The sequence below is a fragment of the Furipterus horrens genome, unplaced genomic scaffold (genome assembly GCF_987537825.1).
Source record: "Furipterus horrens unplaced genomic scaffold, mFurHor1.1.pri manual_scaffold_8, whole genome shotgun sequence".
NCBI lineage: Eukaryota > Metazoa > Chordata > Mammalia > Chiroptera > Furipteridae > Furipterus > Furipterus horrens.
Genome location: NW_028327178.1, coordinates 63,667,340 through 63,681,873, shown reverse-complemented (window position 1 = coordinate 63,681,873; position 14,534 = coordinate 63,667,340). Strand labels below are relative to the sequence as shown.

The 14,534-nt window shown below is 39.4% G+C and overlaps 1 protein-coding gene across 5 annotated transcripts in view; it reads left to right on the top strand.

The window, feature by feature from the left end:
- The window catches only part of NINL (ninein like), a 237,945-nt gene that overhangs the window by 83,240 nt on the left and 140,171 nt on the right, over positions 1-14,534 (top strand). For all 5 annotated transcript variants that reach the window (XM_090285956.1, XM_090285957.1, XM_090285959.1 and 2 more), the window contains one exon: positions 11,317-11,413. In XM_090285956.1, coding sequence (XP_090142082.1) covers positions 11,317-11,413 — 97 coding nt within the window. The remainder of the gene's footprint in view (positions 1-11,316; positions 11,414-14,534) is intronic.

Here is a 14,534-nt window from a genome sequence, read left to right as displayed (position 1 = left end):
TATTAGTTGACCATATAGACATGGGTTTATTTCTGGGCTCTCTATTCTGTTCCATTGATTTATATGTCTATTCTTATGCCAGTACCAGACTGTTTTGATTACAGTGGCCTTGTAGTATAGTTTGGTATCAGGTATTGTGATTCCTCCTACTATGTTCTCTTCCTCAAGATTGCTGTGGCTATTTGGGATCTTTTTGGTTCTATATAAATATTTGAAGTATTTGTTCTAGATCTGTGAAATATGTCACTGGTATTTTAACAGGGATTGCATTGAATCTATACATTGCTTTGGGTATTATGGACATTTTAATGTTGATTCTTCCCATCCGTGAACATGGTATATGCTTCCATTTTTGTTTCTCTTCCTTATTTCTTTCTTCAGTGTTACATAGTTTTCCAAGTATAGCTCTTTTACCTCCTTGGTTAAGTTTATTCCTAAGTACTTTATTTTTCTTGTTGCTATAGTAAATGGAATTTTTTTTCTAGTTTCTATCTCTGATATTTCATTGTTGGTGTACAGAAATGCCTTCATTTTATGAATATTGACTTTGTACCCTGCTATTTTGCCAAAGTCACTTATTACATTGAGTAGTTTTAGGTGGAGTCTGTAGGGTATTCTATGTACACTATCATGTCATCTGCAAATAATGACAGTTTTACTTTCTCTTTTTCAATATGGATGCCTTTAATTTCTTTTTCTTATCTGATTGCTGTGGCTTGAACTTCTGGGACTATGTTGAAGAGAAGTGGAGAGAGTGGACATCCTTCTCTTGTTACTGATCTCAGGGAGAATGCTTTCAGTTTTTGCACACTGAGCATAATGTTGGCTTCAGGTTTCTCATATATGGCCTTTATTATGTTGAGGTATGCTCCCACTATTCCCACTTTGCTAAGTGTTTTCATCATAAATGGGTGTTAAACTTTATCAAATGCTTCTTCAGCATCTATTGATATGATCATGTGATTTCTGTCTTTCATTTTGTTTATGTGGTGTATCACATTTGATTTGTGAATATTAAACCATCCTTGCATCCCTGGGATGAGTCGAACTTGATCGTGGTGTATGATCTTTTTGATGTATTGCTGGATCCTGTTTCCCAATAGTTTGTTGAGGATTTTATCATCTATGTTCATCAGCACTATTGGCCTGTAGTGTTCTTCCTTTGTTGTATCTTGACCTGGTTTTGGAATTAGGGTAATTCTGGCCTCACAGAAAGAGTTGGGGACTTTCCCTCTCCTTGAATTTCTTTTTGAACAATTTGAGAAGGACAGGAGTTAGTTTTTCCCTGAATGTTTGGTAAAATTCTCTTGTGAAGCCATCTGGTCCAGGGCTTTTGTGTGCTGGAAGTTTTTTGATTACTGCTTCAATTTCACTGGTTGTTATTGGTCTATTCAGGCTTTCTACTTCTTCTTTATTCAGTTTTGGAAAATATATGTTTTCATAAATTTGTCCATTTTATCTAGGTTGTCAAATTTCCTGTCATATAGTTGTTCATAGTAATTTTTTACATTTTTTGTATTTCTGTGTAATCGGTTGTGATTTCTCCTCTTTTGTTTCTGATTTTGTTTATTTGAGTCCTCTCTCTTTTTTAGCTGATGAGCCTGGTTAAAGCCTTGTCAATTTTGTTTATCTTTTCAAGGACTCAGCTCCTGGTTTTATTGATCTTTTGAATTGTTTGTTTAGTCTCTGTGTCATTTAATTCTCCTCTGATATTGATGATTTTCTTCTACCTGCTTTTGGCTTTGTTTATTGTTGTTCCTCTACTTCTTGTAGCTGTAGTGTTATATTTTTTATTTGTGATTCTTCTATCCTTTTCAGGTAGGCCTGTGTTGCTATGAACTTTCAGGACTGCTTTTGCTTGTATCCCATAGGTTTGGGGTTGTTGTGTGTTCATTAGTATTTTTTTCCATGAACTTTTTGATCTCTTCCCTGATATCATTGTTAACCCATTCATTATTAATAGCGTATTATTCATTCTCCATGAATTTGAATGTTTCTGAGTTTTTTCGTTGAGGTTGGTTTCCAGTTTCAAGCCATCTTGGTCTGAGAAGATGCTTGATATAATTTCAATCTTCTTGAATTTGTTGAGGCTTGTTTTATATCCTGCCGTGTGGTCTGTCTTTGAAAATTTTCCATGCTTTTTTGGGGTGAAAGGTTCTGTATATATCAATTAAGTCCATTCGATCTGGAGTGTTGTTCAGTGCCTCAATATCCTTGGTGTTTCTTTACTTTGAAGATCTGTCCATTGTTGACAATAGGGTGTTAAAGTCCCCTACTATGACTGTGTTGTTGTCGATATCCTTCTTGAACTCTTCCAATATTTTCCTTGTATATTTGGGTGCTCCTATGTTGGTTGCATATATGCTTACCAGGGTTATATCTTCTTGATGGATTGTTCCCTTAAGTACTATGAAATGTCCTTCTTTATCTCTTTTTATGGCTTTTGTTGTGAAATCTGTTTTCTCTGATAGAAGTATTGCTACCCCAGCTTTTGTTTCATGTCAATTTGCTTGAAATACTTTTTTTTCATCCTTCACATTCAATCTGTGCAGACCTTTTGGGGTGATCGCATGCAAACAGAATATATATGGGTCATTTTTTCTTATCCATTCAGCTACCCTATGGCTTTTTGTGGGGAGTATTTTAACCTTTTATGTTTAAAGTTATTATTTATAGATACTTATTCCTTGTGATTTTTTCCCTTTGTACCTGTGTTTCTCTCTCTCTCTCTCTCTCTCTCTCTCTCTCTCTCTCTCTCTTCATGTTTTTGATGCAGTACCTTTAGCATCTCTTGCAATACTGGTTTGATGGAGATGTATTTTTTTAGACTTACTTTGGGAAATTCCTTATTTCACCTTCCATTTTGAGAGAGAGCCTTGCTGGGTAGAGTAGTCTTGGTTGTAGGCTTTTGTTTTTCATTGCTGGAAATATATTTTGTCATTCCCTCTGGCTTATAATGTTTCTGTTGAGAAATCTGCTGATAGCCTTATCAGAGCTCCCTTGTATGTTATTTGATGTTTTTCTCTTGCTGCCTTTAGGAATCTCTGTTTGTCTTTGATTGTTGTTGTTTTAATTATGATATGCCTTGGAGTAGGCCTCTTTGGGTTCATCTTCATTAGGGCTCTCTGTGCTTCCTGTACTGGTGAGATTTTTTCTCTCCTCATGTTAGGGAAATTTCCTGTCATTAGTTTTTCAATCAGGTGTTCTGTTCCATGCTCCTCTTCTTCTCCTTCTGGTGTCCCTATGATACAGGTATTGTTACATTTCATGTTGTCCTGCAGTTCTGTTAAAACCTCTTCATTGTTTTTCAGTCTTTTTTTATTATATTGCACTCTGGTGATTTTTTCCCGTGTTCTTCTCTAGCTCACTGATTTGACCCTCAGCTTCATTTAGCCTGCTTTTTGATTGCTTCTACTGTGTTCTTCAGTTCAGAAATTGTATTCTTCACTTCTTCCTGGCTCTAATTGATAGTTTCTATGTCCTTCTTGATCGTCGTCGGCAGCCGTCCGTCTCGAGAGACGATGGTGTAGCTTCTTAAGAGTCTATCTGCACCGCCGAGAATGGCTGTGCAGTCCGACTCGGGAGTGACACGGTATCTGTCTCCTCCCGTGTTGAATCGACATCTTGCGATGACGCTGGAGTGTCCTCTCCAGTGAAGCTGAAGCTACAGAGCCTGGGCAGGGTGATATGGAGGGTCTGCTGTTGCCCATGCAGCAGACCCCCCCCTCTCTTCGCAGCTGAAGGGTCCAAGGGAAAGACGGAGTCAATACAGCTTGGCTTCAGGTGCGCCGCAGGAGTTGCCGGTGTTGACTACAACGTCAAACCGCCTTAGGGACTCCGGCTCCGGATTTTCTGTCGGGGTTTACTCCCTTAGCCTTTCCCCTGAAGAGGTATGCCGCAAGGCAGCGGAGGTTTTTTGGAGTCAGAGTTTTCCTTCTCTGATGTGCCCTGACTGGAAGATCGAACCAGCGACACTTAGCTCGCAGGCCGACGCTCAATCCACTGAGCCAAACCAGCCAGGGGGTCCTTCTTGATACAGGTGTAGTTATCAGTAAGTTCCTTGTAGCTTCCCTGGAGTTCTTTGTAATTCCCCTGGAGTTCATTGTAGTTATCTCTGAGTTTTTTGAGGTCATTCAGCTTCCTTTTTACATTATTTTGAATACCATGTCTGATAGTTTATTTGCCTCTATTTCATCTATTCCTCCTTCTGGGAATTCCTCCTTTCCTTTTGATGGGGTATTGTTTTTCTTTTCCCTCTTCATTTTAGGTGACTCTTCTTGTTTGTTTCTGCTTCTTATATTGATATACTTTTATTTCCTGCTATTGTGGTGTGCCCTTCTGTGGTAAGAATCCTGTGGGATTCAGTGGTACAGATTCCTTGATCTCCTGAACTTGATGCTCTTGGGATGCCCTTTATGCCATTTATTTGGACTCTCTGGTAGTATTTTGGCTTTTGTTGTCATTGTTCCACTCTTTGGTGAGTTCTTCCCTCTGTCTAGCTGAGAGTCACGCCACTCACCTCATCTTGCAAATATTTGTGAGCTGCTGCTAAAACAAAGCCACCAGTTCAGGCAAGAATTCTAACCCTCAGAAAGATATTCCTTCAATCATCATTATCAACTGCAAATGAGCCAGTATTAATAAGGACATATAGAGATTAAGATTATAATCTTAATATAATTATTGTAGTAAAGGAAATACCAATAAGAATTGACTAACTGGGCCAAGATAGAGGCCTAGACAGACATGCTGCATCTCCCTCCACAACTAAGAAGGAATACAATTACCTCAAAATACAGACAACCAGAAGTTCCATAAAATTGACCTGCATTGAAGTCCAACAAACAAAGATGTAAAGAATAAATACTCATCCAGACAGGTAGGAGGGATAGAGCCAGGGCAGAGACGACACTGTGAGGTGGCAGCAGCAGCAGGCCAGTGGAAAGCACGGTCACACATTTTAAAAAGTCAGGAGGGACACCTGGGGAGCACTCCCAGCACCAGGCCAGATCACGCAGCTCACCATTCCAGCACTGGGGATAGTAAAGCCTCATTGCTTCTGACTGTGAAAACCAGTGGGGGCTGGGGCGGAGCAAGAAACTGCCAGTCTGTCAGCACAGTCTGTTTATATAATGGGTCCCCATGGTCTTAGAACATCTGCCAACCCACCCACTCTGGGAATGATGGACAACAGCTAGAGAGACACTGGTCTCATACGGAAGTGGGAGAAGTGCCTGGAGAAGGGGCAAGTGCTGAGCAAGCGGCATTGTTTCCTCTCAGACCCCTCCCCCCCACACACACAGTGCCATAACGTGGTGAAACAGGTCACCCTATACTGATGAATGCCTAAGGCTCTGCCCCTTACGATGTAACAGGAGTGACAGCTCTACCTAAGACACGGAGACAAACACAGGAGCCTGTCAAGATGAGGAGACAGAGAAGTATGGGCCAAAATAGGGAATGGATCAAGGTTCCAGTGGGAGGACTAAATGACGAGGAGGTACCCAACTTAACAAAAATAGGAGATAGTTAACCTAACAGATGCAGAATTCAAAACACTGGTGATAAAGTTGCTCACAGACTTTACAGATATGCTTAAGTATGGCAAATGCATAAAGGAAGAAGTGAAGGCTATGCTAAATGAAGCAAAAGAAAATCCACACAAAACCAATGGTGAAAGAAAGGGAACTGGGGTTCAAATTGATGATTTGGAACATAAGGAAGAAAAAAAGTCAACCAGTACAGAATGAGAAAACAAGAACTGAAAAAAATGAGGAGAGGCTTAGGAATCTCTAGGACAACTTTAAACGTGTGAACATCTGAATCATAGGTGTGCCAGAAGGAGAAGAGGAAGAACAAGAAGTTGAAAGCTTATGTGAAAAAATAATGAAGGAAAACTTCCCAAATTTGGTGAAGGAAATAGACATATGACTCTAGGAAGCAAAGAGAGTCCCAAACAAGCTAGACCCAAGGAGGACCACACCAAGACATACCATAATTAAAATGCCAAAGGTTTAAGATAAAGAGAGAATCTTAAGAGCAGCAAGAGAATAGCAGAGAGTTACCTATAAACGGGTTCCTATATGACTATCAGCTGATTTCTCAGGAAAAGCTTTGCAGGCAAGAAGGGACTGGCAAGAAGTATTCAGTATGATGAAAAATAAGGACCTACAACCAAGATTACTCTATCCAGCAAAACTATTGTTTAGAATGGAAGGGGAGATAAAGTGCTTCCTAGACAAGATAAAGCTGTAGGAGTTCGTCATCACCAAGCCATTATTATATAAAATGTTAAAGGGACTTATTTAAGAAAAAGATCAAAACTATGAACATTAAAATATCAACAAACTCACAACTATCAACAACTGAATCTAAAAAATATAAACAAAAAGAAACTAAGCAAACAACCGGAACTGGAACAGAATCATAGGTATAGGGATCATTTAGAGGGTTATCAGCTGGGAGGGGAAAAGGGGAGAAATTGGGGAAATGGTGCAGGGATTAAGAAGCATAATTGGTTGGTACAAAATAGGGGGAAATTAAGAATAATAACAGGAAAGGGTGAATCCAAAGAACTTATATGCATGACCCATAGAGTGAACTAAGGGGGTGGGATTGCTGGAGGGAAGGAGGGTACTGGGAAGAGGGGAGCAAAGGGAAAAGTAATTGGGACTACTGTAACAACATAATCAATAAAATATACTTTAAAAAGAAGAGTTGACTAACTGAAAGAAAAGTGATTTTTGAGACGGACAGGGCAGGAGCTATAATAGTAGGGAGTAGGGACAAGGCAACCAGACAAAGAAAGTAAAATTTATATCATATATAAAAAAGGGACGGGAGAAGGCAGAATAAATTAATAAAGGGTTAACATGTAGTATTAGGTCTAAACAGGAATTGTAATATATAGTGTGTGAGAGGACCAACACACACACTCACAAATAAGGAAGTTGAAGTAGAAGAAAGAAATAGGCACCATATTAGAGAAAAAGTTTCACCACAGCACTGTCAAAAACCTATGAGCTAAGATTAATAGAGGTGGGATGGGAGTTAGAGATAGGAAAAAAAAGGAAAGAGAAGCTTAAGAGATGTCTGGAGGAAAGGGAAGTGATTTTGAGATTATAGAGGGAGAAAGAATAGTAAGAGTGAGGAATGAAAACCAAGCTAAGACTGGGAAAAATTCAGATTTAAAATTAAAGAAGGAAAGGGCTGGAGGAAGGTATAATGGAGTAGGAGAAGGGGATGATAATATTTGAGATTTGAAATACCAGAACAGTGAAGATATTTGAATAAAGTTGCAGGAATGTCACCACTACCTTTCTCTCCCACCTAGTGGGCACTGATTAATCAAGGCGGAGAGAGAATAAGTGTATTTTATGTTTGCAAAAGAATGTGAGGTGCTTAATGACAAAAAAAATGGTATGGAGAGGCTGGAGAGGTGAGAGATAATGAGCTCAGTTTATAAGCAAGTTGTAGTCAGGGAAAAGATAGAATTTAAAACAAAAATAGGAAATCAGGTGGTAGAATTAATTGAGAAAAGGGAGGAGCAAAATTTGAGATTTGAAATAATTATAATATAAAGGCTAGTTATTTATAATGCATAGACTATGAGGACCAAAAAAAAAAAAAAGACTATTGAAAGGATATGCAGGAGACAGAAAACTCCTGTAGAAGATCTCAGTGGAATTGGTCTCCATAGTATCTAATTTTTGCCACTTTCTTCTTTGGTCATGTCCCAGTCTGTATCTATGCAGCCTGTTCTACTGCCTATGTCTGTGTGTTTCAGTTGTTTTTTGCTCTGGTGGCTCTGTAATCTGCACTCAGGCTTAAGCACCATGGAGCGGGGCCAAGTAATTTCTCCAGACAGGGCTACTGCTCACACTCTGGCTGATGCCACTTGGAGGGGAGTAGTCTGCTTAAAAGATTTCTTCCATAGCACTGGGGATGAGTCTGCACTGGGATCTGGTCCACTGCTCCCCCAGGTCTTTCTCTGAAACCAGTGCCCAAAACTTTTCCAAAGCATCTCTAGTATACTTCACTCTCCCTTGGCTGCAGTCCAGGACAAATGGGCACAAATGAGCTCCTGCGGGCACTCCCCTCAAGAATCTTGTCTCACCTCCAGCTATTCCTCCCAAGTCAGCAAAAAACAAACAAAAAATAAAACAAAAACCCCTCAAAATATCCCAAAAAATATGCTGTTCTTTGCCCTCTAGAGCCAGATGCCAACTGGCTCTATCTCGGCTCTGCCAGCGGGCTTAGCCTGACTTCTACCCCCAACTCCTCTCTGTGGGAACTTTCCAGGCACTGAAAAATCTCTCTGCACAGCTAGCCGCTGCCCTGGGAGCCAAGCCAGGCAGCACTTGTGTCTCTCCCGCATATATCCTCCCCAATTCTCACCAGACAGGTCGCTTCGACTTGGCTTCCTCTGCCTCCAGCAGCCACAAGGTTCAACTCCAGCCAGTATACAGATGGTAACTGAGATGCTTTCCCCACAATTAGCTGAAAATCTGAACTGGTCTCAGGAGTAAGCAAGCAGAGCTCCACTCACTCCTCTACCATCTTCTGCAACCTTGATCCATTGATTTTTTAGTAACATGTTGGTTTGCCTCCATGTGTTTGTGTTTTTTCCAGTTTTCTTCCTGTAGTTGATTTCTAGTTTTATGCCATTGTGATCTGAAAAGATGCTTTATATGATTTACATTTTATTGAGTTTATTGAGGCTTGTCTTGTGGCGTAACATGTGATCTGTCTTGGACAATGTTTTATCTGCATATGAAAAAGTGTATATTTTGCAGCTTTGGGATGAGATGTTCTACAATTGTCTATCTATTAAGTTAATCTGGTCTAATGTGACATTTAAGATCACAATTTCCTTATTAATTTTGTCTGGATCATCAGTCCATTCCTGTGAGTTGGACGTTAAAATTTCCTATTATTATTGAATTATTATGAAGTTCTACCTTTATGCTCATTATTATTTGCTTTATATATCTAGGTGTCTTATGTTTGGTGCATAGTTATTTACAATTGTTTTATCCAATTGTGTCAACCCCTTTCTCATTATTTAATGCCCTTCTTTGTCTTTCTTACATTTTTTTAAGTGTATTTTGTCTGATATGAGTATTGTTATCTCAGCTTTCTTTTCATTTCTATTAGCATGGAATAACTTTTTCTGTCCCTGCACTTTCAGCCTATCTGTGTCTTTCAATTTGAAGTGAGTTTCTTAAGCAGCATGTAGATGGATCATGTATTTTAATCCATTCAGCCATTCTACATATATCTTATTATCAGAGCATTTAATCTATTTTAATTTAAGATAATTACTGGAATGTATACACTTGTTGTCATTTGTTCATTTTTGTGTGTGTGGTTGTTGTTTTTCTCCCTTGTTCCTTTCTCTTGATCTCTTTCCTTGTGGTCTGCTTGTTTTCTTTTGTGTTTTTTTGGTCACTTTCTCTTTATTCTTTGTGGGTTTCTGTGTTTTTTTTTTTTTTTTGTTGTTGTTGTTACCATGAGTTTGTATATGTATAGCAGTCTATTTCAAGCTGATAGCCATTTAAGTCTGAGTCTAGTCTAAAAGGACTACATTTTTATTCCCCCCTCCACACTTTATTTTTTAATTTTTCTGTATTTATTAAATATAAATATTTGTCTTTACTTGTTGAGATTTTTTTCTATCATATTTCCTTATTTATAGTTATAAACTTTCCTTTTCTGTTTATGGAAGGCCTTTTAGCATTTCTTGTAAAGCTGGTTTAATGGTGATGGACTCTTGTTTTTTGCTTGTCCAGTAAACTTTTTTCTCTCCTTCAATTCTGAATGATAACCTTTCTGGGTAAATTATTCTAGGTTGTAGTTTCCTTTCTTTCAGCACTTTAAAGATGTTCTGGCACTCTTTTCTGGCCTGTAAAGTTGCTGTTGAGAAATCAGCTGATATCTTCATTGGGTTTCCTTTCTTTGTAACTAGTTGTTTTCTTTTTGCTGCCTTTAAGATTGTCTCTTTATCCTTAACTTTTGACATTTTAATTACAGTATTTCTTGATCTGTTTGGGTTCATCTTAGTTGGAACTTTCTGTGCTTCCTGAACCTATGTTTCTGTTTACTTTCACAGGTTGCAAGGTTTTCAGCCATTATTTCTTCCAATAAAGTTTTTGTTTCTGACTTTGTTCTTTTTCTGGGACATATATAATGGGAATGTTAGTGTGTTTGGTGTTGTCCTAGTGGCCTCCTAAACAGTCCTCAATTAATTAATTTATTTTTGCTGTTCTAATTGGTTGTTTTCTACTAGTCTGTCTTCAAGGTCACCAATCTTTTCTTCTGTGTTAGTTAACTGCTGTAATTTCTTTTTAGTGTATCATTATATTCTTTAACACTGCTTGGTTATTATACTTTCTAACTCTTTTTTGAAGTTCAAAGTTCCTCTATTCCATTCTCAAGTTTAGTGAGCATCCTTATGACTGTTTCTTTTACTTTCTTATCAAATTACTTATCTTTGTTTCGTTTTTCTTTTTGATAATTTTTCCTTTTTCCTTCATGTGAGAGTTATTATCATATTGTTCACCATTCTCTTTGTTTATATGAATTAGACAAAATATCTCTCTCTTCCAATCTTGACAAAGCGACTTTGTGTAGAAGCAACCTCATAGGATGTGTGTGCTGGGTGGTTCTGAGAGGCCATTTGGAGCCAAGCAGGTGCCTATAGTATTTGGGGCACTGGCTTACCAAGCAGTAGTACATCTAGAAAAGTAGGCCAGGTTCATTTAGGAATGTCCTGTTGATACTGCTTGCTTCCTTTTTTTGGAGCCAAAATGGACTCCAGGTAGTATGGCTGGGAATGCGCTGTGATAATCTTGCACACAGGCCAGAGCACTTGTAGACCCTACACCTGCCCTATGGAGGTGGAGGGAAATAATGGTACTTAATGGCATATTCACTCCTGGAGAATTCCGGAAGATCCTGGAAGTTTCCCATGTTTTCTTAGCCTTCTCTTTCTCTCCTTTATTGTTTAGAAGCTGTTCACTCAGTCCCACATTATCTCTTAGGAGTAATTGCTCTATCTGTAGGTACTCTGTATATCATTGTACTCATGGGAGGGGATGAGTTCATTGTCTTTCTATGTGACTACCATCTTGGACCTCCTCCTTTTTAAAAAAACACATCTTAAGTGAATTTTTGAAAAAAAATGAAATGAATGTTCTCAGTGCAAAAGGCAACAATAAGATGTTTCCATGTGAGGAGAGAAAAACAAAAAGGCTGATGTTTTATATGTGCATTCTCTTGAAAGTAACTTTGACCTCTCTTCTTAAATTCACCCAGGTTAACTTTGAGAACTTTAAGGAAGGTTTTGTGGCAGTGTTATCATCAAATGCTGGTGTTGGCTCCTTGGAAAAAGACAGTAGTTCTTGGGAATCAGGTAATATGATTTCATCCTTTCACCTTTAGTTTATTTTCATTATTTGTTACATTCAGTAGTATAATATTCTGATTGAAGAACCAATAGGTCTGAGACTGAATTCTAACCCTACTCTATTACTGCTGATCTGTGACAACTGGGACAAAATACTTCTGTTTTTTCTTCTATTTCCTTATTTGTAAAATAGTGTTGTAAGGTAAAAACCCTATTATTTTCCTTGAAACTGCACACAATACTCTGAATACTACAGGTGCTCTGGCCTGCAGATATATGGTAGCTTTTTTCACACCAGCAATTCTCTGACAGCATCTTGGTGCTTTACAATTCAAACCAATTCTGACATGATCTCCCTGGAGATTGTGTCTGATTTTACAGGGTAACAGCTCAATCTCATTAGTTCTTCACTTTAGTAGCTGATTGCAAGTCCAGGTTGTCACCTGTGCTTCTGATCAATAGCTGTTAGTCAGAGGGTCCCACAGCCTTGTCCTCAGGTTTGATAAATTTCCTAGAGCAGCTCATAGAACTCAGAATAACATTTTACTTTCCAAATCACTGGTTTATTATGAAAGTATATAACTCAGGAACAGCCAGATGAAAGGGATGCATAAAGCAAGACATGGGGAAAGGTCTCAGAGCTTCTGGGCCCTCTCCTGGTGCACCACTCTCCCCAGTATCCACATGTTCACCAAACCGAAAGCTCTCCAAACCCTATACTTTTGGATCTTTATGAAGGCTTCATTACATAAACCCAACTCATCAAATCATTGGTCATTAGTGATTGAACTCAACCTCCACCTTCTTTCCCCTCTCCCTGGGTCAGGGGGTGGGGCCAGAAATTCCAACCCTCTCATCAGTGGTTTGTTTCCTTGGCAGCCAGCCCCCATCCTTTGGTACTTTGGAGAAGTCACCTCATTACCATAATCTAGGGATAGTTGCTCTTATTAGAAAATTCCAAGGGTTTCAGAGCTCTGTGCTAGGGGTGGAATAAAGACCAAATATGTATTTATTATAAGATTACAGTATCACAAGCATCAAATAATACTATGTGCTGTCCTTACAGAATAAGGTGTTGACACAATAAAATGGATATAGAGGAGCTGAAGACTTTAGGAATTTATAGTACAGTGCAGATGTAAGGTGTTTCTAGATCTCTGAGGTTGGCAGAACAGGTAGGATACCAGCATCCCAAGACAGATCTCAGTGTATCTTTTGTCTTAGACAATAATGTTGTGCTATGCTAATAGAACTTATTAGACTCATTACTGAAATGGGACTGGTTGGACAAAGATAACTTTTCTAAGTGGAAGTTGCATCCTGAATGGAAAAACTGCTTGGGAAATGGAGGGAACATTTTGGAGGGAGGTCAACTCAGAGGCATGTAGATTATGGGATAAGAGTCAGAAGATGCTCCATTGGGCCTCAGGCTGTGGGTAGCAGTCATGTGACCTACCAAGACTTTGTCTCCCCTAGATGTATACCACGGAGAGTAAAATGGTAGTTGGTCCTTTCACTCTTGTATGGGCTGTGTATCTGAGGATGGAGGTGATGATGTTGGTCAGCAGATCAAGGATGGAGCTCTGGTGGACCCATGGTCACAAGCAGATGTGTGACTGTTGGATAACAGGGTGACAGTGTGGGCAAGGCCTATGGCGGTGAAGGAAAGTGAATTAAAAACATGGAATGTCTTCTGTGTGTCAGGCTTTGAGCTTTCTGGACATTTTTTATAGGTTTCATTTAACCCTCATAGATATCCTATAAATTATCAGGTATCCTATGTATTATCATACCCATTATTCAGATGAGGAGACTGAGGCCTGAGGTATGAATGGATTTGTCCAGGATCCCACAGCCAGTAAGTGGTGGTCATTATTTAAGTTTTGGTTTTCCAGTAAGTCCTGGGCCCTTGTATGTGCACTGTTGCCAGAACCTGCTTCTTCTAGTGGGTGCTCATGATCAGCCCCCTTTCCACCTCCTCTTACTGGTTTCAAAGACATCTGAGTACAGTGTAAAGAGCCCTGAAGTAGGAGGGGAAGACCCTAGGAGGTTCAGTGGGTGCTTTGTCTCACACTTTTCTTCTTTAGGATGTGAAGGCCACTTGCCTTTCCTAACTCACAGGATTTGGGAATGTGATTGTGTGACCATGGATATGAATGTGTCTAAAAGGCTAGTGCCCAGTGTCACTGACACTGTATGTCCCCTTTTTACTAGACAACGTGTGATGCTTCTAAACCTATAACTGGATTTGTGGGACATATTCTCAAGTCCTTCAAAGATAAAAAGAAACTGTTTTAGAACTTGTGCTTTTTCTCACCAATTATAGTTTTGTTTTGTAATTTTCATTTGTATTTTATTTTATTTTTTTAGCTTAATAAAATATACTTAAAAAATAAAGTAGGTATCAAAGGCATTATAAATGTTCCTTTCGCAGCCTCTTTCTCTGCTTGATTGGTCAGATTGTTTCCTCTAACCACTTCATTGTCCTCTTTCTGATGTCTGGGGCAGTGCATAACTGCCACCTGTAAAGATCCCTGCACAGCTTCTAATCATTTTAAAATTTCTGCTGCATGCTTGATTTCCTTCTTATAGGTGGTTAACTGTCCTCTTTCCTTCCAGATTGAACCATGTGCATGCAAAATTAGGAAAGCGTACCCTGAGTTGGTATACACATTCACTCTTTTTAGTGTGACAGGCCAATGCCTTCGGCAGCGCAATCAGTCCAGCTTTTGGAGCAGAGGTTCCTGTCTGTCTGTATTTTAAAGCTTTCCTCAGTTAAATGATCGGATGCCCTGCCTCAGACACTTTCTCTCTCTGTGCCAGCAGGTGGGGCTCATCCCTCTCTGCGCACTCATCCGCAGAGGCAGAGTGCCCGCTACTTGAAGGCCTGACTGGGCATTGCTGGTCCTGCACCCACAGGGTTTCCATGAGAGTCAGAATGAGCCTGGTGTCTTCCAGGCTTGTGTTCATCTCAGCTTTTCACTCTTGGCTTACTTCTCTGTCTCAGGCCTCTTCTGTCAAATGTGGTTTAGGTGTTTGTCTCCTCAGCGCCTTATTTGCCACCAGCTGCTCCATTCATAACATCATTGTCTTCCTGCTTTCTAGTCTGTTTGTCAGTCCTTCCCAC